The sequence below is a fragment of the Chelon labrosus genome (genome assembly GCF_963514085.1).
Source record: "Chelon labrosus genome assembly, chromosome: 13".
Lineage (NCBI taxonomy): Eukaryota > Metazoa > Chordata > Actinopteri > Mugiliformes > Mugilidae > Chelon > Chelon labrosus.
This window is the reverse complement of record NC_140346.1, coordinates 26,805,121-26,829,549: the sequence shown is the minus strand read 5'-3', so window position 1 is coordinate 26,829,549 and position 24,429 is coordinate 26,805,121. Positions and strand designations below refer to the sequence as shown.

Below are 24,429 nucleotides of genomic sequence, written 5' to 3'. Positions count from 1 at the left end.
TGGACAAGAGTGGGCGAGGAAGGGTGGGACGGGAGGAGTAATGTGGTGGTGGGGATATGGAGGACACCCTGTAGTTGCCATGGTGAGGTTACTAACAAGAGTGGCTTGTGCTTGACCAGGACAGAAATCATTCTGCTGCTCAGCTGACAGTTATATAGCTTATCCCCCTGCACTGCTTTAATACAGACATCTCTTCTACGCTGCATCCATATCAGGCGTGCATCCACTGTTACTTATTATCTTACTGTATGTAGCGCCAGTTTTTTGAAGTTAGATATTTGGGAGTGGCCTGAAAATGAACGTCCAAACCAGCCACATCTTGTAAAAATCAAAAAACCTCCTCTAAAAGTGCTTCTGGTCCCGCAAGGTACTACAGGGAATATGAGTCAGGATCACAGTCATAATTACCCAGCAGATTGGTAAAATGAGGCAGCAGCATGTCTCCCATGTATGGTTTTCATGTATTTTACAATAGCTCACATAAACTTATAATCCAGCCAGTGTCACAGCCCAAATCAATTAAAAACTACCGCTGTGGTAGAAGATCGATGTGAACGCCAAGGACACCAAGTAATTTTACAATAAATTCAGTGGCGGGGGGATATCTGCACAATATCTGAGCAGCAGATAGAGACTGAAGTAGCAGTGACGACATACCCTTTAAATAACCTTTAAACATAGGAGGGAAGTACTCTTTATTTTGTCAGCTGCCGGCTGGTGCAACAAACGGAAGTAGCTCTTTGTTAGAGGTTTAAATACAAAAGCAGAGAGTACTAATTGAGGCTGCTGAGCATCAGTTGGTGTGAGGTAGTTGCCCTTGAGATAAAGGTGGGGCAACTCTGTACAGCTGCACTACTGGAGTCAGTATGTGGTGAAAGGACATTCGAGAGACTCACATTCATGCTATTATCTGTACAAAATGCTTCAAGAACACTTTAAACTCAAAGCCTCGTCTCCAATAACCCCAGACGCCGCGGCGCACACAGAAAAACACCAGCAGGACAAACCTGGCTAGCCTGACACAGCAGATTTTCCAATATTGGGCTGCCCACTGAGCCGTCTGTCAGTTACACTAAAGCGGAAACTGGACAGACCAGACAGGGTGGAGGGGGACAGGGAAGGTGATGGAGGGAGGGATGCAGTGGAGGTATGGGTGCAGGGCAGGCTGGGTGTGGAGAGGGCTGGGTGGTCTTACATCAGATGCATTAATTATTGATCAGCTGGGCGAACACAGCGGTGGAGGTGAGAGTCTGGAAGGATTTTTAAGGCATCTCATTGATTAAATGTGTGCTTTTTGCCTGTGTGTGCAATCAGTGTAATACAAGAGACTCAGCACACAACACCCCCTCCCCATCCTTCATCCATCTCCCCATGTCTCCCCATCCCAGCCAGCCTGTATGTCCAATTGCAACCCGTCCCAAATGAGCTAGGGGAGATTAGCGCGTCTGTGTCGCCTTGCTTGATTGCAGCTGCTCTTTGCACATGGCACACTAATCTCAAGACCTCGGGGTTGAGGGGGTTGTTATTATTATTATCACTTTCTTCAGAAGCATAATAAAACCTAATTAGAACCTTTTCCTGCAGCTGAAGGTGACAAACACACCGCCTTGTCTTTTAATTATCTACTTACATGGTCCGGGTTTCTCTCGTTCCCAGGCAGTGCCGTGCGTAAAGACATGTTCGTCCCTGAGTGCGCTTCGCCGTCCAGGAGAAAAATGAAAGTCGGCTGTGGGTTTGTGTTCACAATGGATCAAAAAAAAAAAAAAAAAGATTAGCCTGGCTGTCAGTCCCACCAGGCCCGGTGTATGGGAGGAAAAAAAAAAAAGACCTTCACTTCTCATACAATCCTCATTGTCACAGTCCGTGAAGGCAGCACAGATCACCAAGACAGTGATCCAGCTTAAATGGATGCGTAAAAAAACAACAAAGTGGTTCCCTACATCCACCTCATGTCTGTCTGCTGTTGTTGTTGGTACCAGCCCAGCCTCCACTGAAGGAGGAAAAAAAAAAAAAAACACCCCCCACTTTGCTTCACACGTTCCCCCAATCCCACCCAGATGCTACCGTATCATTTCTGTGTAAACTGTCTGGGTCCTTAAACAATAAAACAGTGGTCACCGGTTTACTTTCAGCAGCATCGTCTTCACATGAAAAGAGGAAGAAAACACAATCATTGAGGCTTCATCTGCTTCTGCTAGTGGTCGGTAAGAGGAAACAGTCGTGGGCTCCGAGTGTCCCTGTGACCAGTGGAGAGAAAAGGGGGGAGTTTGTGTTTTTCCTCTTAGCTAGCTAATATGAGATTCTCCGTCTGCCACACGTCTGAGTGGTCGCTCCCACGGAGAAACGGCCACACGAAGAGCTCCAGGAACCGGTTCCGACGGCGGCAGCAGAAGCCGAGGGATGTGTGGGGCCTTGGGAAATAAATCAATGGCAAACTGTATTGAAGAAAGCGGCGGATGTGCAGCCTCCCAGTCGGTCTCTGGCTCTTCCTCTCACTACTCCAGTCCGCCCTTAGCTCCTCTCATTCGGCTGGAAGCTGGAAGTGCTGCCGCGGCGAATGGAAACAAGTCGCCGACGTCCAGGGGGGTGAAAGTACGGTCTCCTCCCGTGTCAGAAACATAGCATTTGTTTTCTGAGAATGAGGCGGTAGCGGACCGGGCAGCCCTCCGCCTCCCAAACACACAGTGACAAGAGAAAGAGTGGCGAGAGGAACGTCAACGGTAGGAACCACAGGCAGGGCTGCTGCGACGGGGACCGCGCACGCGCACACACGCGCCTTTCTCTCCTCTGTGTACTCGTGGTGCCTTCAGGTGCGCCGCACAAAGTCGGTCTTCAGAGCAACAACCCAACGTTTGTGAAATAAAGTCACATTTCTCATGATTATTATAGTTATTTTTATATATATTTTCAAGTACTATTTAACAGCAACAAATGGTTTGTATTATTTTTTAATAATAATGTTGAGTTTTACCTCAAGAGAAACAACACCACCTATTCCTTTATTCTAAAATAACATTATCGCCCCCTGGTGGCTGAAACTGGCTATTTTGCTGGGGGGGGGGGGGGGGGTCGGATTAAGTTACAAATTATTAATATTTTTATTATTATTATTAACAACAATAATAATAATAATATAATAATAATAATAATAGCCACTTTCTGTGCTTGAGCCCCTAATTATCGTTATGAGATGCCATACATTGTGTTCGATGACACATGATAATAAGTGGCTTATTATCATCTGTGTCATGAACAAACTGGATGTAATCCTCTCTCGCACACGTATTGTTTATACTCACTGTCCTCACCACCGCCTCTGCACATTTTACCATAGATACTGTATATTTTCATGTTTATTGCTCAGATTGCACATGGTCGTATTTACTGTGTACAAAAACATACGTATAGATCTATGTATGAATACAAAAAGATGTGCAAATAATGCGCAGTTTATGCACAAAGTGTTTTCTTCTGTGAGTTTCTTCTATTGTTGCTGTGTCACCCTGAATTTCTCCTACTGGGGATCAATAAAGGTACATCTCAGCTAGCATCTTCCATTTCAAAGGCTCTTCGGCTCAAATATGTAGGATATCAGTCATTCATATTTTTGTTTCCCTGTCTCTGTGAAGCAAAGGAAAGTACATAAGAAAGCTCAATGATCTGCGCAGGAGGCAGAAGCTTGTACGCAAAGGCCACAGCTTCACAGAAACAGGACACTGCAGCTGGATGGTCCCATTTTAGGGCCTATCCCTGAAATGGCAATACAGCGTGACTGCAAACTGTCTTTGGGCAGATAACACTACTAACTCTAATAACATCCTCTTCAGCTCAAAGAACAGACTAGTTCTGTGTTATTTTGTCTGAAATTTAAATTTGCTCATCACATACTGTATGTTGACATATCCACCGATATCAGTTCATCTCGTAAACAGTTTCACGTTTCAGGTTCATTTCACAGGCAGAACATGCAAACTCCACGCAGAAAGGCCCCAGTCAGCCCCATGGACTGTTTCAGGTTCATATAAATGTGAAACAAAGCATCATCTTTCCGACAGCATCAGAACTCAACACACTTCACCAACCCTTCCCCCTATGTTCTTAAAGGCACAACTACTCCATTCATACAGACATGCAGAAGTGTGTGTGTGTGTGTGTGTGAGAGAGCGAGAGAGAGAGAGCGTCATTAATGCTTCCAGAAGTTTGCGTAGACCTCCTACCAGGAAATCTGGCTTTGCCTCATTTGTGTTTGTTGGTTCAGAATTACAATGAATCCTATTTAAGATGACTGAACCAACACTTACTGCCAATTTAACACATTTATTAAACAACAAGACTAATTCCTGTAAACAACAGCAATCCAGCAGTATTTATCACGCCACAGTTCTTCTCTGTATGTGCAGTTGTTCTGTTGAACTAAACCCTTAAGAAATATGCTCTCTAAAACTGAATTTAAATGATTATCAAATTGGTCAGAAGTTCGGAGGTTATGAAGATGTGCAGTAAAATGTGAACTTTTGACTATAGCACGTAAGACGCGTGCACAGCATCTAATAGATCTAAAATCGTTTTCTTTGGATTACACTGCATCCCAGACATTTATTTTTACTTTGTTCAAACAGGTTGTTCCAGAGGTGAGCGTTGGTGAGCTTCCAACACTGGAGGATTCTTGACTCTAAGTATTTGTTGGACTTAAAGCATCCAACAAACAGTGGACGACCTTATCTTTCTTAAGTCCTTTAATCTGTGCTAATCAGGCAGGAGGAGGATTTCTTCTTTCATCTGATTTCATCTGACTCTCACAGTTGGAAAGAAAGAAGAGCCCGAAAAGCCATGAACACAGTCGCCCTCCCCTGAAGTTGATTGGACATTTTTATGCCTTTTCATTTGTTCATATTTTATATCTGCTGCCATGCTGATCTAAACAAAGTACCGACAGTAGAATACATAAATTCTGTAGCCATCATGTGCAGCCTCGTCAACAAAGAGGACGTATTAAGTTATTTTTTTCCTTTTTGTTTCTAGTTCTCGAATATTTGCTAAAACAGATTAATTTAAGCCCAGGACCTTTATAGAATAGGGAAATTAAAGTATATACTGTATATATAGACATTTGTGGAACAAAGTACTTCAGGATCTATTGAGCTGTCCAACAAAATCAGAGCTGTACTGATTAATACACAGAAACTGTTGCGTTAGTGTACCTAATAAACTGATAACTGGGAAAATATAGATTTTTCTAAGATGTCTTTACATAACTCTTGACGCTTTATTGATAAAACTGGAAACTCTTACCTGAACTGATCTGAACCTGTTGGACCGAATCCAGGGCCTCATCCTTCTCCCCTACTTCCTGGTTATGACTGGCACCTTCAGCGACCTTAACTCCCTCAGACCAACGGGCTGCTGCTGGAACAAACAGGTGAGCGACACAAGAGCAGATTCACTGTCATCCCTCAGAGAACAGAGGCAGAGAAGGACATTAGCTGGAACAGCAGGGGAATCAATGCTGGAAAGAACAACCAGAGCAGCAGTCCATATTTCCACGGACTGCAGAGCATGTACTGAACACAGTGTTACAGAGTGCACCGGCTTCATTAGCATCACTGTCCAGTCAGCTGTGTGTAAACCAATTAGAGAAAAAAAATACTGGATGTGGAATTGTCAATACTTCTAATGGGCTATGGAAAGGGAAGGGAGGTGGTGGGTGAGCCTGCCACTGTGTTGTTCTCTATGTGTGTGTGTGTGTGTGTGTGTGTGTGTGTGTGTGCATAGCTTAGTGATTTTTTCATCTCTGTGCACGTCAGCAGGGATTGATCCAGCCAGCAGCTCACACCGACCCTGAGGGCATCGTCACACAACCAACCACTTTTTTCTCAAACTTGTGAGGACTTGCGTTGAGTTAAGGCGTTCCCAAGTTTTTTTGTTTAACACTAAAAACTATATTCGCGGCCCCACCCTTAACCAAACATTAATTTAAATCTATGATAACACTAAAACCAGCCAATTGAAGAGCAGACACAGTAAAATGATCCGGGTAGGTCTATAAAAGGGTCCACTGATACACACTGAATCATATTATTTAAACCTGAGCATTTTAACTCTGATCTAAACTTCAATTATATGTTTGTTTTAAGAAAAGAACTGGTTCAGCGTTCTGAACCAAACTACAAATAGTAGTTTGCATATATTCTGACCATTCAGATCCTGAATGGAGCCATTTCATTTTAGTTTTGGGGCTTTAAACTTTATGATGTGACTCTCAGAAGTTTCTAAAACTGGGATACAACTGTATTCATGAAACCAGGAAGCTCTCCACATGCCTTCATCTGTTAAACTCAAAAACATTGTTTTATTCATCTTACTTTGCAGAAACTGCAGCCTCGGGTGGAGATTTATGAAATGTTTTTTTAAAAAGCAAATCCATTCTTTGACTCATAATTTTTATGACCTAACCCAAATAGGGTTTTGACTTCCTTTAAACTTCCTTTAAGTTCCAGTGGTAGAAGTAAAAACCTGAAAACGCTGAAAGTATTAAAAAAAGTTCTCACATAAATACAGAAACACACACACAGTCTCCTCTTCGGCAAGAAGCCAATTGTAACAGTGTCGTCTCTGCTAATCCCCCACACTTATTCCCACGATGGCCTGAACTGTAATCTGGACGGGATTACAGCGAGCCTGACCTACTGTATGGCCCCGACAGTCAGTGCAGCAGGAAGCTCAAAGCCAGCTCATAATGTGCACATGCACCGACGTCACTGAAGCAGATTTAAAAATAAGCACACAAACACAATTACACAAACTAGTCGAGGAAAGAGGGGAAAACATTGATCTTCTTCAGTAAATAATATTAGTTTCCCATAATTTGATGTGACGGACTGCAAGAGCAGGTTCTGTCTGGAAAAAAGGCTCAATAGATAATCAGTTAAATCATGTTTTATGGTCTTTTGTTGCAACTAAACTTGTTGATGTGAAAATTAAGAAGGACACTTCAGAAACCAGAACCCTCTCTCTTGTAGAAAAAAATTAATGAAAGTGTGTCATCTGGAAACCTTCCCCCATAGAATGAGTTTACAGTGCCATCTGTTGGTAAAGCAGTGAGAGAAATAAATAACTAAAACCAGATCTCATGTAACTGTGTTGCACTGCATCTATTGTCATGTTGCAGTGTGTGATATTATTGCATATTAATGACTGGCAAACAAACTAAAAGGACTTGAAAGAGTAAATCGAGGCACCCAGAATTGGACAGAAAACGAATGAATAACCCCCAAATACCCAAAAAAGATTAATAAATATTGTGATTGTACATGCTTTGTTATTGCTCATTCTTAAAAAGAAAAAAACAGACTTCACATTATTATTGCAAACTATTATTATACTTTCTAAACAAGGAATCTCAGGGTCAATATGATGGTGATTTGCATGCAGTTAATTACTAGTAAAAAACAGAAGAAAAGTTAAATTGATAGATAGATAGATAGATAGATAGATAGATAGATAGATACTTTATTAATCCCGAGGGAAATTCAAGCATCCAGTAGCAGTTACAAACATTGAACATAAAATAAATTGATCCTCCTTAGGAGAACTGTTAGCGCTTCATTTGTTAAAATAAGGTTTAGAACTTAAATCATCAAACTGTTCAACTCAAGGCCAACAGGGGCACAATTTCCTGCTTGAGAACTTTGACCGTTTTGCATCTGCATAATAAGACTTTTCATTTCACTACAGGCCACTTATTCCTATGAATTCCTTCCTTCTGAGGAAATAAGGCACTGACGCCTAGAAACCACCTGAACCTGTGAGTGTGCAGCGGGGAATTTTTATTCTAAACGCTGGTGGTGTGGAACTCCTGTAGAACTACACTGCTGCTTTCAAAGTTCTTCTAAGAACACCTATTTCATAACCACATCTTCCTCTGCAGCAGATGAACGTATGTGAAGTACAGAGAAGCCTCCATCACAGCATATAAACAGTCGGCAGTCTGTGTCCTCTCAGTCTTAGCAAAAGCATCCTGCTACGAATCTTCAGGCCCTGCCTTCTCATCAGTGGTAAGTTTTGATTTAAAGGAAATTTGAACCTGATTGAATTCACACTTTTAAACACACAGATATAATCAGTTTGAATGGAGGTTAATAAGAGATTCCGCAAATAACCAATTTCTATAGAAGGAGTTGTTGAATACAGGAAGAATCAACATTGAGTATGTCCTAAAAAAGGTTCAAAAACCAAACTAAATTCAGCCTTCAAAAATCAGATGAAAATAAAATGCACAAAATAAGTAAATAGAAATCTCTTCAGAACTCACATTAGCACTGATTTGAAGAGTTTATGTGGAATTTCTATTGTTTTAACTCTGCAAGCCTTAATTATTTTTAATTGAACATAATTACATAACGTTGTGTGTTTCCTGCTGCAGCCCACCATGCTGGCAATCTTAACTCTGGCCTCCCTGAGCCTTGTGGTGGGGGCGTCTGACGTCTGCCCACCATCCTGCCTGTGTCTCCACAACATGACCAGCGTTGAATGTCAGGAGAAAGGACTGGAGCGGATCCCCGAGCTGCCGGACGGCACCGAATATCTGTACCTCTCATACAACGAGATACAGGATGTACCCGAACGTGGGCTGGATGAGCTGCTGGTATGAAACACACAGTAACCTGGTAACTGCTTTTGAAAACAGTGCAGTGGTGTGACCTGTTTGAGGTTTCTGTAAATATGCTGCATAGTTAGTGTGATGTACTGTAGTATGCTACATGAATAATATGCAGTTTAGTCTATGAGGATTAAACATGAAAGACTTTTTACAAGTGTACTCTTCTTTCTGGTTGTCCTGCAGAGCCTGGATCTGACTAGAAATAAGCTAAATGTCTTCCTGTCCCTCAGCCCAGTCTGGCCCAGCATGAAGAATCTGTCCAGGCTCTTCCTGCGTAACAATGGCCTCATATCTCTACACCCTGCTCAGTTCATGAACTGCCCTTCTCTCACCATACTGGACCTGAAGGAGAACCAGATCAAACATCTACCCGTCGGATTCCTCCGTGGATTAAATAATCTGAAGACACTTTTTCTGAACTTTAACCAGATTCAAACGTTACAGGTCGGTGCACTGGAGGGAGCGCCCGCCCTCACCGACCTCCACCTCAGCCATAATACAATAACACAGATAGAGGAAGGTGTTTTCAAGAACTCCACAAAGTTAGAGAAACTAGTTCTGTCCAACAACAGAATCACAAGTGTCAGCGAGGCTGGTTTCAGAGGAGCGACATCTCTCCAACACCTCGACCTGGCAGGTAACTTGCTGGTCACCGTCCCAGCTGAGGCTCTGAAGGATGTGACCAGGCTCAAGTTTCTGAATCTACAGACGAACAAGCTCATCAGCCTTCCAGAGGACAGCTTCTCCTCACTGAGCCAGTTAGTCCATCTAGACCTGACCCACAACAAGCTGACCACTCTGACTGAGGGATCACTGAGAGGTCTCACCAATCTGACTGAATTGGACCTCAGTCGAAACCTCATAGATTCTCTTCCCTCAAATGTTTTCAGTGACCTGATCCGCCTGGAGTTACTGGATTTGTATGGGAACGCGCTGACATCTCTGCACCCGGACGTTTTCACTAACTTAACAAAACTGAAAGAGCTGGTGCTGGACAACAATCAGATCTCAGCCTTACCAGATGGGGTATTTGATTCACTTTACAAACTCAAGGAATTACAGCTCTCCAACAACCGCATTGTTGAGCTCCAGCCGACTACGTTCATCAAGCTGAAGTCTCTACAGAACCTGTACTTGGAGCACAACGCTCTGGCCCATCTCCCTAAGGGCCTTTTCAACAAGACGAGTGAGCTCAGGGAGATAAACCTCGATCACAACCACATCAGGTCTCTACATCCCTCTGTCTTCCATGGTTTAGATAAACTACACTCACTGACACTTTCTGGTAACCGTCTTTCCTCTCTGCACTCGCACCAGTTCAAGAATCTCACTGCTTTAAAAGAGTTAAGACTAGATCGAAACCTCATTGTTGAACTTCCCACAAACCTGTTCAGCGGTTGCACAAATCTCGCAAAACTGGATCTGAGCAACAACCAAATCTCAGAGCTGTCCCGTCATCATTTTGTAGGGCTGCACAAACTTAAAGAGCTCAAGCTGAACTTCAACCAGCTTCACAGCATCCCTCCCCACACCTTTCACTCCCTCCACAACCTCCGCAGACTCCTGCTGAAGAACAACAGCCTGGAGAGTTTGCACCCTCATCTCTTCGCCCGACGGTCAAACCTCACAGAACTCAACTTGGACGGCAACAAGCTGGCTCACCTGCATCCTAATGTCTTTCACAGACTCACAAACCTCCAGAGATTGAGCTTGAAGTCCAACCAGCTCAGGGCAGTGGAGACTGGGACTTTTGAGCCTTTGAGAAACCTAAACGTTGCCAATCTGTCAGGTAACTTGTGGGACTGCACCTGTGGAGATATTCTCTACATTAGCAACTGGGTCAACATGCACAGAGACAAGCTGGGGGACCGGCCCACTTGTTTCTCACCCATTACTGAGGGTGTACCACTGTCACAGCCAGCTCTGTCTCCCCTGTCACTGGATGGTTGTGTTATAAGTGCTACGAGTGGTTTGCATTCATTTCCTCTAAAAATGCAGACTCTGCTCACACTGTTTCTCACTGTTGTTACCATGTTGTCACATCCTTTGTAGTGGTTTAGTTCCCTGTAAGCTTTGGTTGCATTTCTTTGCTCTTTCTGCAAACGTCTGCTTCTGGTTTTAAAGTACTTTTGCGTGAATTCCAGTTTTACGCAAGAGCTGCAAACTGAATTAACGTGAATGTGCATAAACATGCAAGCCAGTGAGAAGATTATTGCTTATTCTAGCGCAAACAAGAAGTGGAGCTCAGATAAAGACAAACTGGTCTCAACAGGGGCGTGCATGAGTTCAGAAATAACTCGAAAAGAATTCAAGTCTGTGAATTGTTGCGTGAATGACTTTGACGACAAAGTAATCAAAAAACATCTGAATTTTAAGCTCTTTTTGCTGCTTCCAATGAAATAAATAAAGGAAACGTAAAATTTAAAGTTGGATTTGTTTTTTAATCCGTTTGTGTCACAGTCACAAAGTTGAAATATCACATAAACTCTCCACAAGAGAAGGTACAGATGCAACAGTCTTACAAAATTAGTGTTTCCGTTACGTCCTGTCAGTTCTTCGTACGCACACAAGGCAACTTCACAAGTTTTCGGGAGAGAGCTCTTCAAGTTACACCATCATAAATATCAGTCAATGCTGAAAGAGGCAACACACAATAACTATTTAATAAGAGCTGCCCACAGAAGTTAATTCTGAACTTAATTTGTGTTCATGCTTCCTCTGCAAAAGCTCACTCTGAAAGAAGTAAAACTGTTGTAAACTTTTATATCCATTTGACACAATGACCAGTCCTTTCCTGTCCTTGTTAGTGAGTCCAGAAATTAAAAAAATATATTTCTTCTTCATATTCGTACACAAAAAAGTGATTAGTCACTCTGTAAGGGGGCAGTTTAGAAGCATTTATCTTTAACGAGGAGTAGAGACATTTTAAAAAAAGTTAGGAAGCTTGCAAATGCATCCAGATAAAAAAAATGAAAGGTCGCTCCGAACAAGAAGTTTCCTCCGTCTGTCTCGACCTTTTTTCCACTACTCTGGATCTGAACCTGCCTCCATCACTGTCCTAGCGGTCCACAATCGCCAAAACCACTTTCACTGCAAATTCACTCATTTCTTCCTCAACACCACACCGGGGGAAGCTTCCTCTACCCGCTCAGCCTCCAGGGCAGATGACACCATTAGATGTAGAAACACTTGTGGTCCTTCAGGTTCCTCAGGTAGGAGAAACTCTTCCCGCACTTGTCGCACATGAACTGCTTCTCCCCGGTGTGGATCTGCTGGTGGGCCTTCAGGCTGTTGCCCTGGTTGAAGCTGCGTCCGCACGTGTCGCAGCTGAACGGCTTCTCCCCCGTGTGGATCCGCTGGTGTCTGTTCAGGTTGCCCGTGTTGCTGAAACATTTCCCGCATGTGTCGCAGCTGAACGGCTTCTCTCCGGTGTGGACCACCTTTGGAAGAGACGTTTAAAGGTGTGGTCAGCCTTGGTGGATGGTGCTATATTATTTAGGAGCGAATTTGTTTTGACACACTGCATCAAACTGGTCAAATCTCAAGTTTTCTTTCTTTTTTCTGCTTTACACAGCCAGCATCACAGAGACAGAAGTGTCTACTCATTAATAACAAATCAGTAGTCTTAGTAAAAGTTTGCAAACCCACCTGATGTGATTTGAGGCTGCTGTGCTGCGTAAACATGCGACCACAGATGTCGCAGGAGAACGGCCTCTCCCCGCTGTGCGTCTTCAGGTGAATCTTCAGGTAGCTGGACGACTTGAAACTCTTCCCGCAGAGGCCGCAGCTGTGGGGCCGGTCGACCGTGTGGTGCTGCTGGTGGGAGCGAAGGTCGGTGATGGAGCTGAGCCGCCGGCCGCAGAGCACGCACTCGCAGGGAATAGTCGCCGCGTGCGTCTGGAGGTGTTTGCGCAGCGAGTCGACGCAGGCCGCCGCGGCGCCGCACGCCACGCAGGCCAGCGACTTGTCGTCCGAGTGCGACGTCTTCTGGTGCATCTTCAAGGAGCTCTTCTGGATGAAGCACTTGCCGCAGGTCTCGCAGCTGAAGGGACGCTCACCCGTGTGTATCCGCTGGTGGCCTTTCAGAGTGTCGGCCTGGTTGAAGCTTTTGCCACAAGTCTCACACCTGAACGGCTTCTCACCCGTGTGTATGCGCAGGTGGCGCTGCAGGTTGCCTTGTATTGTGAAGCTCTTGTTGCAGTACTGGCAGTTGTAGGCGCGCTCCCCGGTGTGGACTATCTGGTGCATTTTCAGGCCGTGCGCTCGGTAGAAGCTCTTACCGCACTGGTCACAGCGAAATGGCCGGACGTCGGCGTGGAGACGCTGGTGATTCCTGAGGAGCTGCTTCAGGGTGAAACCTTTCCCACAGACATCACAGGTGTATGGTCTCTCTCCTGTGTATAAAAAACAACAAGTAAGTGACACTGAGCGACATAGAGAGTCAGATGCGTCTTTAAAACTCAATTAAAAAACTTTCATATACATATAACTCTTAATAACCAGGTGTATTATGAACGCGGTCACTTTAACTGACTGGTTCATTTTTTGCAGCTTATATGAGCCTTAAACAGGGCTTAATTTTAGCTTAATAACTGCGGCCTTAGCAGCACTGATGGGGGTGAACTGCTGAGCAATCACATGTTTTTCAAACTAATACTTTTTCATAATACTTTGGTGTGAAAATGTTGGTCACAATCAATCCTGTCAGTCAACTAAACTTGTACGTTTGTGTAGACGTTTCCTCACAAGTTTAAAAGGTTTGTACAGACTCCAACGTGTGGCAGAGGCGTCAAACAAGACACAAAAATGGATGCTGACCTGTGTGTAGTAACATGTGGGCGTTGAGACTCCGCTGGAACGAGAAGCCTCGTCCACACTGAGAGCAGTGGAACTGCTTCTCAGCGTTTGCGCTGTGGACGGCCTGGTGGGCTTTGAGCTGCAGCAGCTTGGTGAAGGTTTTCCTGCAGTGTTTGCAGCTCAGCTCCTTCTGACTCTGGCTCTCCTTCCTCGCTCGAACTCGATGCAGCTTGGGCTTTAAAACTCGTTTAGATCTGGTGGTGTACCCTGGGTCGGCCTCATCTGGATCCTCTGGCTCCAACTAACAGAAGAAAAATGACCCATAAATTCAACACATTTATTATTTGTTTGCAGCCATAGTAAGTTGACCAATCTCTGAAAGGGTCAAAGACAAATGTAGTATAGTGTGTGTATGTTAATAGCTTTGTATGATCTAATGGATTTATCAAACCTACCTGGTAGTCTGGGTCATCGTCATCATCCTGGCTGGGATCTCTGTTTTGAGCAGAATCAGACAACATCTGGTCAGCTAATCCCTCCAACCCTTCCTCTTTTATTAAAACTGGATGGACGCTGTCCTGAGAGGAAGACAAGACACATTAAATCAATACACATATGAGGATATGAGGATAATTATGTTCACTTTTGGTTCTGTGTGTATATTTTATGTTATAGCAAACAGAGACACTGAAGACTGAAAACTCTGTGACCACAGTTTGGTGAAGACCCTGTTCTGTTCTTACCTCATAAGTTCTGCCTTTCCACAGATGAATTATAGGCGACCTCTGCACTCCAGCATCACCTGTAGCTACAAACAAAAAGATGTTGTTCATTAGTGTAACCGTCATTATCTCACAAACTCAGAGAAAAATAGATGATATTCACGGTTTGTTAGAATCTTTAAAAGTTAAACTCTGCTCATTAAATAGACGACAGTTTGACCTCCTCACCTCTGAGACTCTTCCTGCCCGATCGCTGGCCGCTCTGACCCGTCTCTGCTCTGCTGGTCCTGGGTAACCTCTCCCCCTTCTGTCCGCTGCCTCCCTCCGTCAGCTCCTCCGCCTCCTTCTGGCCTCCGCTGCCCTCCAGCACCAGCTTCAGCTCCGTCTCCGCCACCTCCAGCCTCCTCGTCAGGTCATCGATCTGTGCCACACTCTGCGTCACCTTCCACAACCCAGACAAACAATTTCAGTGGAAAACACTCAAATTTAAGACACATTTTTTTCCTGTAATCAGATGCACTTTAACTCAGAGACAGAGAACAAACATGTGACAGCAGAGTCGTACTTCAAGTCGCAGCAGAGAGGAACACTCCTGGAACAGCTGGCAGATCTTCTCCACAGCTTCTTGAGCCAGAGACGTCATGAAGACGGTCAACTGGATCACCTGAACGAGACAGACTGCTGCATCAGTATTAATGAATCAATAATAGACTTAAATGACTAGATACAGTTTGAGAAGTTGAAATACATTGCCTGGCCAAAAAAAAAGTCTCCACCTGGATTAAACTAAGCAAATAGGTAGGAGCCTCCTATTGGATATATCCAACAAAGGTTCAAAAAAGGCAACTGGACTTGTAGAGTTTGACAATGTCAGGATTCATGGGGCTCAGATTGTGAAAGAGTGGTTCAGGGAGCATGAGACATCATTTTCACACATGGATTGGCCACCACAGAGTCCAGACCTTAACCCCATTGAGAATCTTTGGGATGTGCTGGAGAAGGCTTTGTGCAGTGGTCAGACTCTCCCATCATCAATACAAGATCTTGGTGAAAAATGAATGCAACACTGGATGGAAATAAATCTGGTGACGTTGGAGAAGATTATGGAAACAGTGCAACAGAGAATGTAATCAAAGTTAAAGAAGGTGGAACGAAATATTAGAGTGTGGGACCTTTTTTTTTGACCAGGCAGTGTATAATCAGATTAAATACAACAGTTCAGTAAAAAGAGGAACACAATATGACAATAATCTTGTTCCTGTTTATAATCCAGACTAAAAACATTTTTTTTATAGGCAGCTAAATCAAACTATTTACTACTTTATCTGTAGTAAAGCTTGTTTTATGATCTGAAACAGTTCCACTTGTAAACTAATAATAGATCAAAAGTAAACAGACATTTCACAACACGCTGAGGAGCCACTGCTTTAATGATTTTATTTTTTGACAGCTGTTTTTATTCAACTGCAATTCCTCTGCAAATTAACTGCAGCTGTTTGTGGATCAGCTGATTGATTAATGAAACAGCTGATGAATTGTTTAAAGTCTCATCTGATGATCCAGGTCGAGGTGGAGACCTGTGGCTGAGACGCTTCTAGACATACAGCAGATAGATAACCCCTCCCTGGGGTCCAAGTCAAAATGGCGTCCAGAGCTGGTTTCTAGTGGCTTGTTTTTCCACCTTCATGAAGCAGCTTCTCATATTTAGATCTAGTTCAGTCTGAATAAAAGAAAACCCTCTCTCAGGAACAGCCCTGCGCTCAGTCAGTGTCTGGAAGCTAACCTCAGCAGCTAGCTAGCTCTTCTATTTCTATGATCAGCTGATTGTCTAGACGAGGAGGCAGCAGAGGAGGAGGAGGAGGAGGAGGAGGAGGAGGAGAACCAGGACCAGGACCAGAACTGGACCCGGCTCAGCTGTACCTTCTCGTCTGAAGACCCAGCACATGAAGACTCTTCTGTTGAATCACAGCCGCCGAGAACTTTGGTCATTTCTGTCACCGTCGCGTTGACCATCATCTCCAAGATGGAGCAGACCTGCGTCTCCACCTGCGACATGATCAGTAATCAACGTGTTCTCCTTCCTCTTCAGACGTTTAGTCATGAAAACTACAGCTTTGGCGTTTGGCGCTACAATGTTTTGTCGTTGTGGTAAGAAAAATAAAAACTCGTGCCGCTCTCGGTGCGTCGTCTGCTTCCTGGTTCATGCCCTTCAAAATAAAAGCGCTCGGTCATATCGCCAGTTGTCACAATCGCCACAACACATCACCGCCTCCTGAATGCGGAAGTAGGTTACGTCCTTTACGAGAAGTTGGGTCATAATGTACTTTAAAATCTTTCAAATCAGCCTCAATCTGGTAGAGACGGTGACAGTATCCGTAAAATGCATCTATATGTCAGGTTTGAGTAGTTTTACTGTGAAAGTTTTATCCGGAAGCAGTGCTGTATCATCTTGTCTGTTTTGACACTGTTGACATTTAATTATGTGCTCATCGCCACCCAGTGGCCAAAGTTAGGAACTGCAGCGTTAGTTTTATTATTATTTTTTTTATTTTTCATTATACTTCGTTATTATTATCTATTTGTTGATCAATGATAGTTTGAATATTAGAAATCAAATATGAATATTAAAGTTGATAAAAACTAAACATTACTCAGTGAAAAAGAATGATCAGTTATTTTACTGTTGTCAGTGATGATTAATAATAGTGTACTCTTTGTTATCCAACAATAAGAATATGTACAATTTTATAGAAATGTGTCCTATTCTGATTTATATTCAGAATAAATGCAATAATTAGAAATAAATACCATGCCACGTCAGAAGATTTTAGTTTTATTCTGAACATTAATAGTTTCTTTGTGAATATTTCATAACCAAAACAGAAAAGACTGAAAATATAAGGTTTATTTGGTTGACTTAGAGTTTGCAGATCAACATTTCCAGTCACACAGTGCAGCTGAAACACTTTTATTAAAGACAAGGTGCTCGAAACATATCGGATATCCGTAGCCAGTGGTTGGTACTTGTAGTTTTATTTACTTCCTGTTTAGGTTAACAAGGTCTGGCTGACACTGATTACTTTCCATCAGGATGTTGTGACGCCGTCCCTCAACACTTTCTGGTATTTCTCGCTGCAGGTGTGTTTCTTGAGCAGCCTCGAGTCTGAAAATCTGAGCCCGCAGCCGCTGCAGGAGTACGGCCGCTCCCCCGTGTGGACCTGCATGTGAAACTTGACGTGTCCGAGCTGCCTGAACCTCACCCCACACACCTCACACTCGTAGGGCTTCTCCCCCGTGTGGATGCGCAGGTGTCTCAGGTAGTTTGTGTGGATCCTGAAGGCCATGCCGCACTGCTCGCATTTGTGTGGTTTCTCTCCAGAGTGCTGCAGTTTGTGGGACTTGAGAGCGGAGAGGACGATGAACCTCTTCCCGCACACGTCACAACCGAACGGCCTCTCTCCTGTGTGGGTCCTCTGGTGGTAGTCGTACGTGGCTTTGTAGAAAAATGACTTCCCACACGTGTCGCATCTGTACTGCTTGTGTCCCGTGTGGACGAGCTCGTGTCTCTTCAGAGCGCTCGCCGTGTCGAAGCCTTTGTGACAGATCCCGCAGCTGAACGGCGTCACATCCACCGTGGTTTTGTCCTGTCGATAGATGACTCTGCGTTCGCCTCGCTCTCGGGCTCGTCTTCTAATCACCTGCCCGTGTTTTTCATCGTGAGTCACTTTCTGGTGCTTCTTCAGCTGGCAGTTGTACAGAAACGTCTTTCCGCACTGGTCACACATGAACGCCTTGGAAGCGCCGTGCAGGAGCATGTGTGCTTTCAGCCTGTTGTCCTGAATGAAGCTCTTCCCGCAGACCTTACATTTGAACGGGGCTTCCCCTGTGTGGATGCGAATGTGTCTCTTGAGGTTTTGCTGCAGGGTAAAACCAGCCCCACAAGTCTCACATGTGAACATTTTCCCTCTGTGGACGGACTGGTGCGTCCTGAACGACCGCCTCTTCGCAAAAGTTTTCCCACACACCGAGCATTTGTAAGGATGCTGACCGGTGTGAATGTTCTGGTGGCACTGCAGCGTGAAGGCGTGTTTGAAACTCTCCCCGCACTCTGAGCACTTGTGCGGTTTCTCTGCAGAGTGCACGGCCTGGTGAGCCTGCAGGTTGGGTTTGGCCTTGAAGCCCTTCCCGCAGGTGGAGCAGATGAACGGCCTCGTGTCCGTGTGCACGAGTTGGTGAATCTTCAGCCGCACTTTTGTCCTGAACGTCTTGTCGCAGAGCTGGCAGGCGAAGCTGGTGTATTTCTTCTCCTCGTGTCGCAGCAGGTGGTACTCAAACGTCGCCGCCGTCCTGAATTTTCTCGGACACTGTTCGCAGGCGAAGAGCTCCTGTTCCCTGTGAGTTTTCATGTGCTTCATCAGATGAAACTGACGGTTGAAGCTCTTCTTACAGACGTCGCATTCGAACACCGTCACTTTCCTCCTGACCGCTGCTTCCTTTGTGTTTTTTGGTTCAGCTGTGATTGTTGAGGTGCCATCCCCTGCAGCATCAGAAGAGTGAGAACACACGATCAGCAACAGAGACAAAAAACACAAAACTGGACTTGTAGAGTTTCATGTTTCATCCAAGTAGCTTCTTAAGCTTTAAAAATTGACTTTAGATGAGGAACGATGATTTTCTTTCTGAACTCAACGCGCAGCCTTTTATTGAACATGACGACTTTTAATCTAATTTTAAAGTCAACTCACCAGCATCTCTCTGCACTAAAGCAGCAGCAGCAGAAGCAGCAGCAGCAGCAGAAGCAGCAGCAGCAGCAGCAGCAGCAGCAGCAGCAGCAGCAGCAGCAGCAGGCGTTGGTTCAGCGTCTCCTTCTGTTTCTTCCTCTTTCGTTATCTTCCCACACGGCTTCAGGGTGAAGATCAGGCCGCTCTGCTCGAACAGGACGTGGCAGCCGCCGAGGATGTTCTCCATCCACAGCCTGGAGCTTTTTAAACTTTCAGTCACCGTCTTCAGCTCGCTCTCCAGCTGATCCACTCGGACCTTCAGACTGGTGTTGTTGGCGTTCAGCAGAGAGCTGACCTGAGAGAAAACGCTGCTGATCTTTCTGGACGCCTCTCGTGACAACAGCTCCACAACGCGGTCAGAGTCGGACTATGAGGATTAAAAGAAAGAAGAAACATGTGATGACCTCTTTCTTTGTGTTTCATGCCGTATCCTAATTTATATGTTTATTTTATTTTTAACTTTGAAATATGAATAAGAAAAATAGCTGCAACTGTCTGAAAATGCAGTGTAGTAAAAAAAATACTTCCTGAAATACAGTACACACATATACAAGTACTTTAGTTCAAGTATTTTGTAGTATAAAGACAATTTATTTTACTAATTGTGATCATAAATACAAAATATAATCTGCTATTTCATTTTTTAATTAATAATTAGTACTTTCACTCAATATCTTTATGAAAGGGCAGAATTAGTAACTTTACTTTTGGTATTTTTCAGTATAAGAATAAATAAATAATAATAAAAACGTTATATAGTCTTAATTCTAAAATTACTACTTAAAATAACGCTTTTATCGACTTTACATCAACGCGTGTGAGAGCTGCAGGTTATTTTCTTTAATAGATTTTATACAAGGAAACGCTTTGCTAAAGTCTGCAAATTAATAAACGATTTTCATGCTGGAAATTAAAGGGCATGTATTTAAAAAAAGTTGGATTATCTTTTTAAACTGTTGTTTTAATTTCCCAAACGCTTAAAGTGAGTTTAAAGGCCGTTATTAATAGGCTACACCGATATATCCAACGTATGGTACTTCAGTCTGTTTTGTAGCTAGCTATGGCTACATCCGAGCGTCCGCCATCTTTGTTGTTCCTCTCCTTGAGTTCACTACTCCGTCCGATCAATCTCCACCAAACATAGAATCTCTGCTCAGTTAAATGAACGGGTCTCTACTAGCATTAGCAACCACCGCTGTGTAAAAACTACAAATTACACATTAACCGCGCTCACTCACTTTACGTCTCGTCCCCTTCGTGGGAATTTCTTCTTTTGAATTTCCGATCATCTCAACCGCGGCATTAATTGCGGTCTCCACGATGGACTTTGTTTCTGAATAAAACACAAAGTTTTCTGACATTTTACTCTCTGGTGGTTTACGAGCGCAGAAAACTAGCATCAACGTTAGCTCGAGCGAGCGGTTGAAACCGGAAATGATACTGGCCCAACTTTAAAATTTCAAAATAAAAGCAATACGGTCGCTTTGATTGCAAATGTTCTTTAATTGCAATTACAAGCCCCCAAAAAATATATATAGATCATCATATTAAATAGATTTGTACATTAGAAAGTCATTTGACAACTTCAACCTTGAAAATAATAAAATCATAATGGAATTCAATCTGATGACTGAAAAAAAAAATGTTGAAATGTTCCTAAATATCAAATTAAAAATTGTAAATCTTCACTCAACAGGGGTAAAAAGAAGTGGTTTCAACTCTTGAAAACCAAACATTTACACACATATCCTATGTTTAATATGTCCAAGTTTCACAAGAGGAATTGTGATTTTTATTATGTTTTTAACAGGTCAATGAAGCAAAAAATAAAAAACTACAAATGCCACAAACAATTCTGCTAACCTCAGAGAAAAGAGCTGCAACTACACTTTATATTCTCATATGATTAATCCCTTCATGAGTAATGAAAATGACCTTGAAGCACTAATATAAAATTAAGCCAAACTTCCCTTTCCCCTTTGTGAAGCTGGTGTAAGCAACTATTTAGTATTTTTGTTTTCCTCATGAAATATTCAAAGCTGAAACTGAAGAACTTCCCAATGACTGAGCAAACTGGACCAGCTCAGATTTTAAACATTAAACTTTTTTTTTGTTCACTGAGCCATGTGTAACTAATGCCTCCATGTCCTTTGGTTTTGCAGATCAGTCTATAACGAACCAGCGTCTGCTATGATCCATCACAGCTGTGCTTCTTGAGCTGCCTTGAATCGGAGAAGCCTCGGTTGCACTGCTGGCATGAGTAGAGCTTCTGACCCGTGTGGACCTGCAGGTGAGACTTGAGCTGATTCGACTGGTGGAACTTCCTCTGACAGTACATGCACTCGAACGGTTTCTCGCCCGTGTGGATCCTCAGGTGTCTGTAGAAGTTCCCGTCTGTTCTGAAAGCTTTGCCGCACTGGTCGCACTTGTACGGCTTTTCACCCGTGTGGATGCGTTCGTGCTGCTTCAGGCTGGCGGCGTGGAAAAACCGCTTCCCGCACACGTCGCAAACAAACGGCTTCTCCCCCGAGTGGCTTCGCTGGTGATAGCTGAACGAGTATTTGTTGTGGAAGGACTTCCCACATATGGTGCAGTTGAACTCCTTGTGCTCGCTGTGCCCTTTTTCGTGCAGCTTGAGGGAGCACGCGGCGCTGAAACCTCTCAGGCAGATTTTACAACTGAACGGCTTCACCAGCGACTTGTTCTGCCGTCTGGACTGTAAGAAGTTTTGCGTGCCGTCCGATTCCTCGTTCCTGTCGGCGTGGACGTACCGCTGATGTATGAGCAGCCTGCAGTTGAAGAGGAACGTCTTCCCGCACAGATCGCACATAAACGGCTTCCTGGCCCCGTGGAGGAGCATGTGAGACTTGAGCTTGTTGTTGTCTGAGAAGCTCTTGCCACACTCCTGGCAGGTGAACGGCTTCTCTCCCGTGTGAATGCGAATGTGCCGTTTCAGGTTGTTATTCAGGCTGAACCTCGCCCCGCAGATGTGACAGGTGAACGGTTTCTCTCCCGTGTGAACTACGTTGTGTCTCTTCAGAGCTGTGCCAGTCCGGTACGACCGGTTGCACACGGTGCACACGAACGGCGTGTCGCCCGTGTGCTTCCTCTTGTGCACAGTGAGGGAGTGGGCGTATTTGAACGTCTCCTCACACAGAGTGCATTTGTATTTTTTGGTGTTGGTGTGAACCATCTGGTGGAAGCGGAGGGTGTCTTTGCTCTTGAACTCTTTCCCACAGGTGGCGCAGCTGAACGGTCTTTCTTCCGAGTGCACGGCCATGTGACATTTCAGCTGGACCCTCGTCTTGCAGGCCTTGTCACAGAGCTGACACTTCAGCATCTGCTTCCACTTCTCGTGGCGTAACAGGTGGTTCTCCAGCGACTGCTTGATTCTGAACGTTTTCCCGCACTGGTCGCAGGCGAACGGCTTCGGCGGTTTCAAGCCCTGGTGGCGTTTGAGGTGGTTCTGAAGCGACTGCTCTCTCCGGTACGACCTCTTACACTGAGGACAGGGGAAGGGCAGCGGGGCTTTTGTCGTCTCGTGACGTAAAAGGTGATTCTCCAGAGACTTCTTCTCCAGGAAACTCTTGCCACACTGCTCACAGGGGAAAGGCTTCTTGTGGGCCGCCATGTGTTTCTTCAGTTCACCTTTCCAATAAAAGCCGACGTCACACTGCTCACAGAAGAACCGCTTCGCTGTGCGTGACTCTTTCTTTCTCGGCCTTTTGTCCTGCGTCTCACCCTCACAGAGTTCTTTCTCTTCAGCGTTGTCTGTGAAAACTGAAAGTGAAGGAAAAATTGCACATTAGTATTTAATTATCTGACAGTTTCTAATCATTCAAAATGATGTAATGGTAACACATGCCCTACCTCTGTCAGTTTTATCAGTTGTTCTCCTCGTCCGCCTCGGTCTCCCTGAAGGCCCCTCTTCCAAAGACTTCTATGAGGTATAAGAGAAGAGTTTAAGTGTCTCCCTAACACCACAGAGAGGCTGAATCTGTGGCTGCAGCAGACAAGTATACAAACAAACCAGAGACACTCCACCTTTTCTTGTGGCGAGTCGAGACCACCAGCGGTGCTGGAGTCTGGACTGGGGGCGTCCCGAGGCGTCAGTGCCGCTGCCGGTTTGAGGATGACTGCCGTCGTCTCAGAGACGTCCATCAAAGGCTGGGTGACGATCTGACTGGGAGCCACCAGCAGCACCGTCGGAGCGGAGCTGACTCTGCCGACAAACACCACGGGGGCAACGGCAGGCGCAGCGGCGGCTGCAGACTCCACCGCGGAGCTGGAAGCGACTTCGGTGCTTCCTGCTGAAGCCGGAGGTGGACTCAGGGTGGAGTCCTTCACAGCTGATTGCAGGTCAGCCTGACTGGTGGAGACGGACAACACTGGTCCTTCTGTGTTCAAATAGAGAGACGTAACCTCGGTGTCAGACAGGTTTAATGTGGCACCAACATTTTTCAGTTAAACACGTGCAGAAATAAATGGTTTAAAGTAACTTGATCAATAAAAAATACAGAAGATGCTTTTGTTCTGGCTGCTTTCCAGAAACATTTAGCAAACTGAAAGCATCACATGGTAATTAACACTACAATCTTCATCTGTACACACTCATTTAAAAATAAAACACTTTGCATGTTGTTTGTGTACTGCTGAGCTCCACGTGTGTGATCTATTCATTGACTGTCACCTATCAGAGAGCCGTCCTGCAGCAGGATGTGTGTCGGGCCTCCGGGCGTCCCACCGCCTCCTTCACTGATGGTCTTGATCTCCTTCTCCAGCTGCTCCATCTCTCGGCCCAGCTGACCCACTCTGGCCTCCAGCTCCTGCTCCAGCTGCCCTGCTTTCCTCTGCAGGACGTCCTCCAGCTGCTCCACTTTGGCCCGCAGCGCCTCGTTCTCCTCGAGCAGCTCGGAGGAGAACTCCGTGAACGCTTTGTGGATCTGGACCACCAGACATTTCTCTATCTCCTGGATTTCGCCCAACTTCGCGTCTTCCCACGCGGCGTTTGGCGCCTCTTTCGCCCAGACATCCCTGAAAACGGACACGGTCGCCTGGATAGCGACCTCCACGATCGACGCCACTTCGCTGCCGAATCTCGCCTCCATGTTTGTTCGGTCGCTTTTAAATCTCAACCGTCGGCGTCCGACACTCGGTGACACATTTTCGGCCCAAATAGGAACTTAAAACCGGACGCAGCTTTATTTTATTACACACCAACCGTCTTTCTTCCGTGTCAACACTTGCGTTCGCTGTCCTATATGGCGGACTGTGCGCCACTGAAAAATCTCCGTAGTGTACTTCCGCTTCCGGTGCCGTGGCTAAATTACAAAATAAAAGCTCTAGAAACATAGGGGAACAACTCAGGAAAAGAAAAACGATTAAAATCAAATTTATGATACTAAAACAACACATTTCGTTTTGACGGAGCAGTAATATTCCTCAAATAATTTATGTAAACTTTAAAACT

At 44.7% G+C, this 24,429-nt stretch overlaps 4 protein-coding genes across 6 annotated transcripts in view; 1 reads left to right on the top strand and 3 right to left on the bottom strand.

The window, feature by feature from the left end:
- Positions 1 to 2,629, bottom strand: part of mark4b (MAP/microtubule affinity-regulating kinase 4b) — a 45,786-nt gene extending 43,157 nt beyond the window's left edge. Inside the window, exon 1 of the mRNA XM_084559437.1 lies at positions 1,631 to 2,629. Coding sequence (XP_084415563.1) covers positions 1,631 to 1,678 — 48 coding nt within the window. The 5' untranslated portion in view covers positions 1,679 to 2,629. The remainder of the gene's footprint in view (positions 1 to 1,630) is intronic.
- A 5,636-nt stretch (positions 2,630 to 8,265) lies between these two features.
- Positions 8,266 to 10,711, top strand: LOC311498299 (uncharacterized protein; the record flags this gene model as incomplete). The annotated part of the gene is made up of 1 exon (XM_084558832.1): positions 8,266 to 10,711. Exon 1 carries the CDS (start codon positions 8,783 to 8,785, stop codon positions 10,709 to 10,711), a length of 1,929 nt encoding a protein of 642 aa, XP_084414958.1. The 5' UTR covers positions 8,266 to 8,782.
- A 332-nt stretch (positions 10,712 to 11,043) lies between these two features.
- On the bottom strand, positions 11,044 to 24,219 carry LOC311498298 (uncharacterized protein). Its single transcript, XM_084558831.1, has 13 exons — positions 23,650 to 24,219; positions 23,004 to 23,356; positions 22,830 to 22,899; positions 21,149 to 22,739; positions 20,401 to 20,408; positions 16,099 to 16,244; positions 14,744 to 14,842; positions 14,407 to 14,620; positions 14,200 to 14,264; positions 13,912 to 14,034; positions 13,478 to 13,757; positions 12,308 to 13,053; positions 11,044 to 12,099 (listed from the first exon to the last, which is right to left on the bottom strand). Exons 1-13 carry the CDS (start codon positions 24,065 to 24,067, stop codon positions 11,833 to 11,835), a joined length of 4,380 nt encoding a protein of 1,459 aa, XP_084414957.1. The 5' UTR covers positions 24,068 to 24,219; the 3' UTR covers positions 11,044 to 11,832.
- On the bottom strand, positions 17,066 to 20,427 carry LOC311498556 (uncharacterized protein). 3 transcript variants are annotated; one of them, XM_084559202.1, is made up of 4 exons: positions 20,198 to 20,427; positions 19,011 to 19,326; positions 18,924 to 18,974; positions 17,066 to 18,715 (listed from the first exon to the last, which is right to left on the bottom strand). In XM_084559202.1, the coding sequence occupies exons 1-4, from the start codon at positions 20,357 to 20,359 to the stop codon at positions 17,265 to 17,267; spliced, it is 1,980 nt and encodes a 659-aa protein (XP_084415328.1). In that variant the 5' UTR covers positions 20,360 to 20,427; the 3' UTR covers positions 17,066 to 17,264. The 3 variants fall into 3 exon arrangements, with proteins under 3 accessions (XP_084415328.1, XP_084415327.1, XP_084415329.1); XM_084559201.1 differs by having other exon boundaries at positions 18,924 to 19,326; XM_084559203.1 differs by having other exon boundaries at positions 18,924 to 19,326; positions 20,319 to 20,397.
- Positions 24,220 to 24,429: the final 210 nt, after the last annotated feature.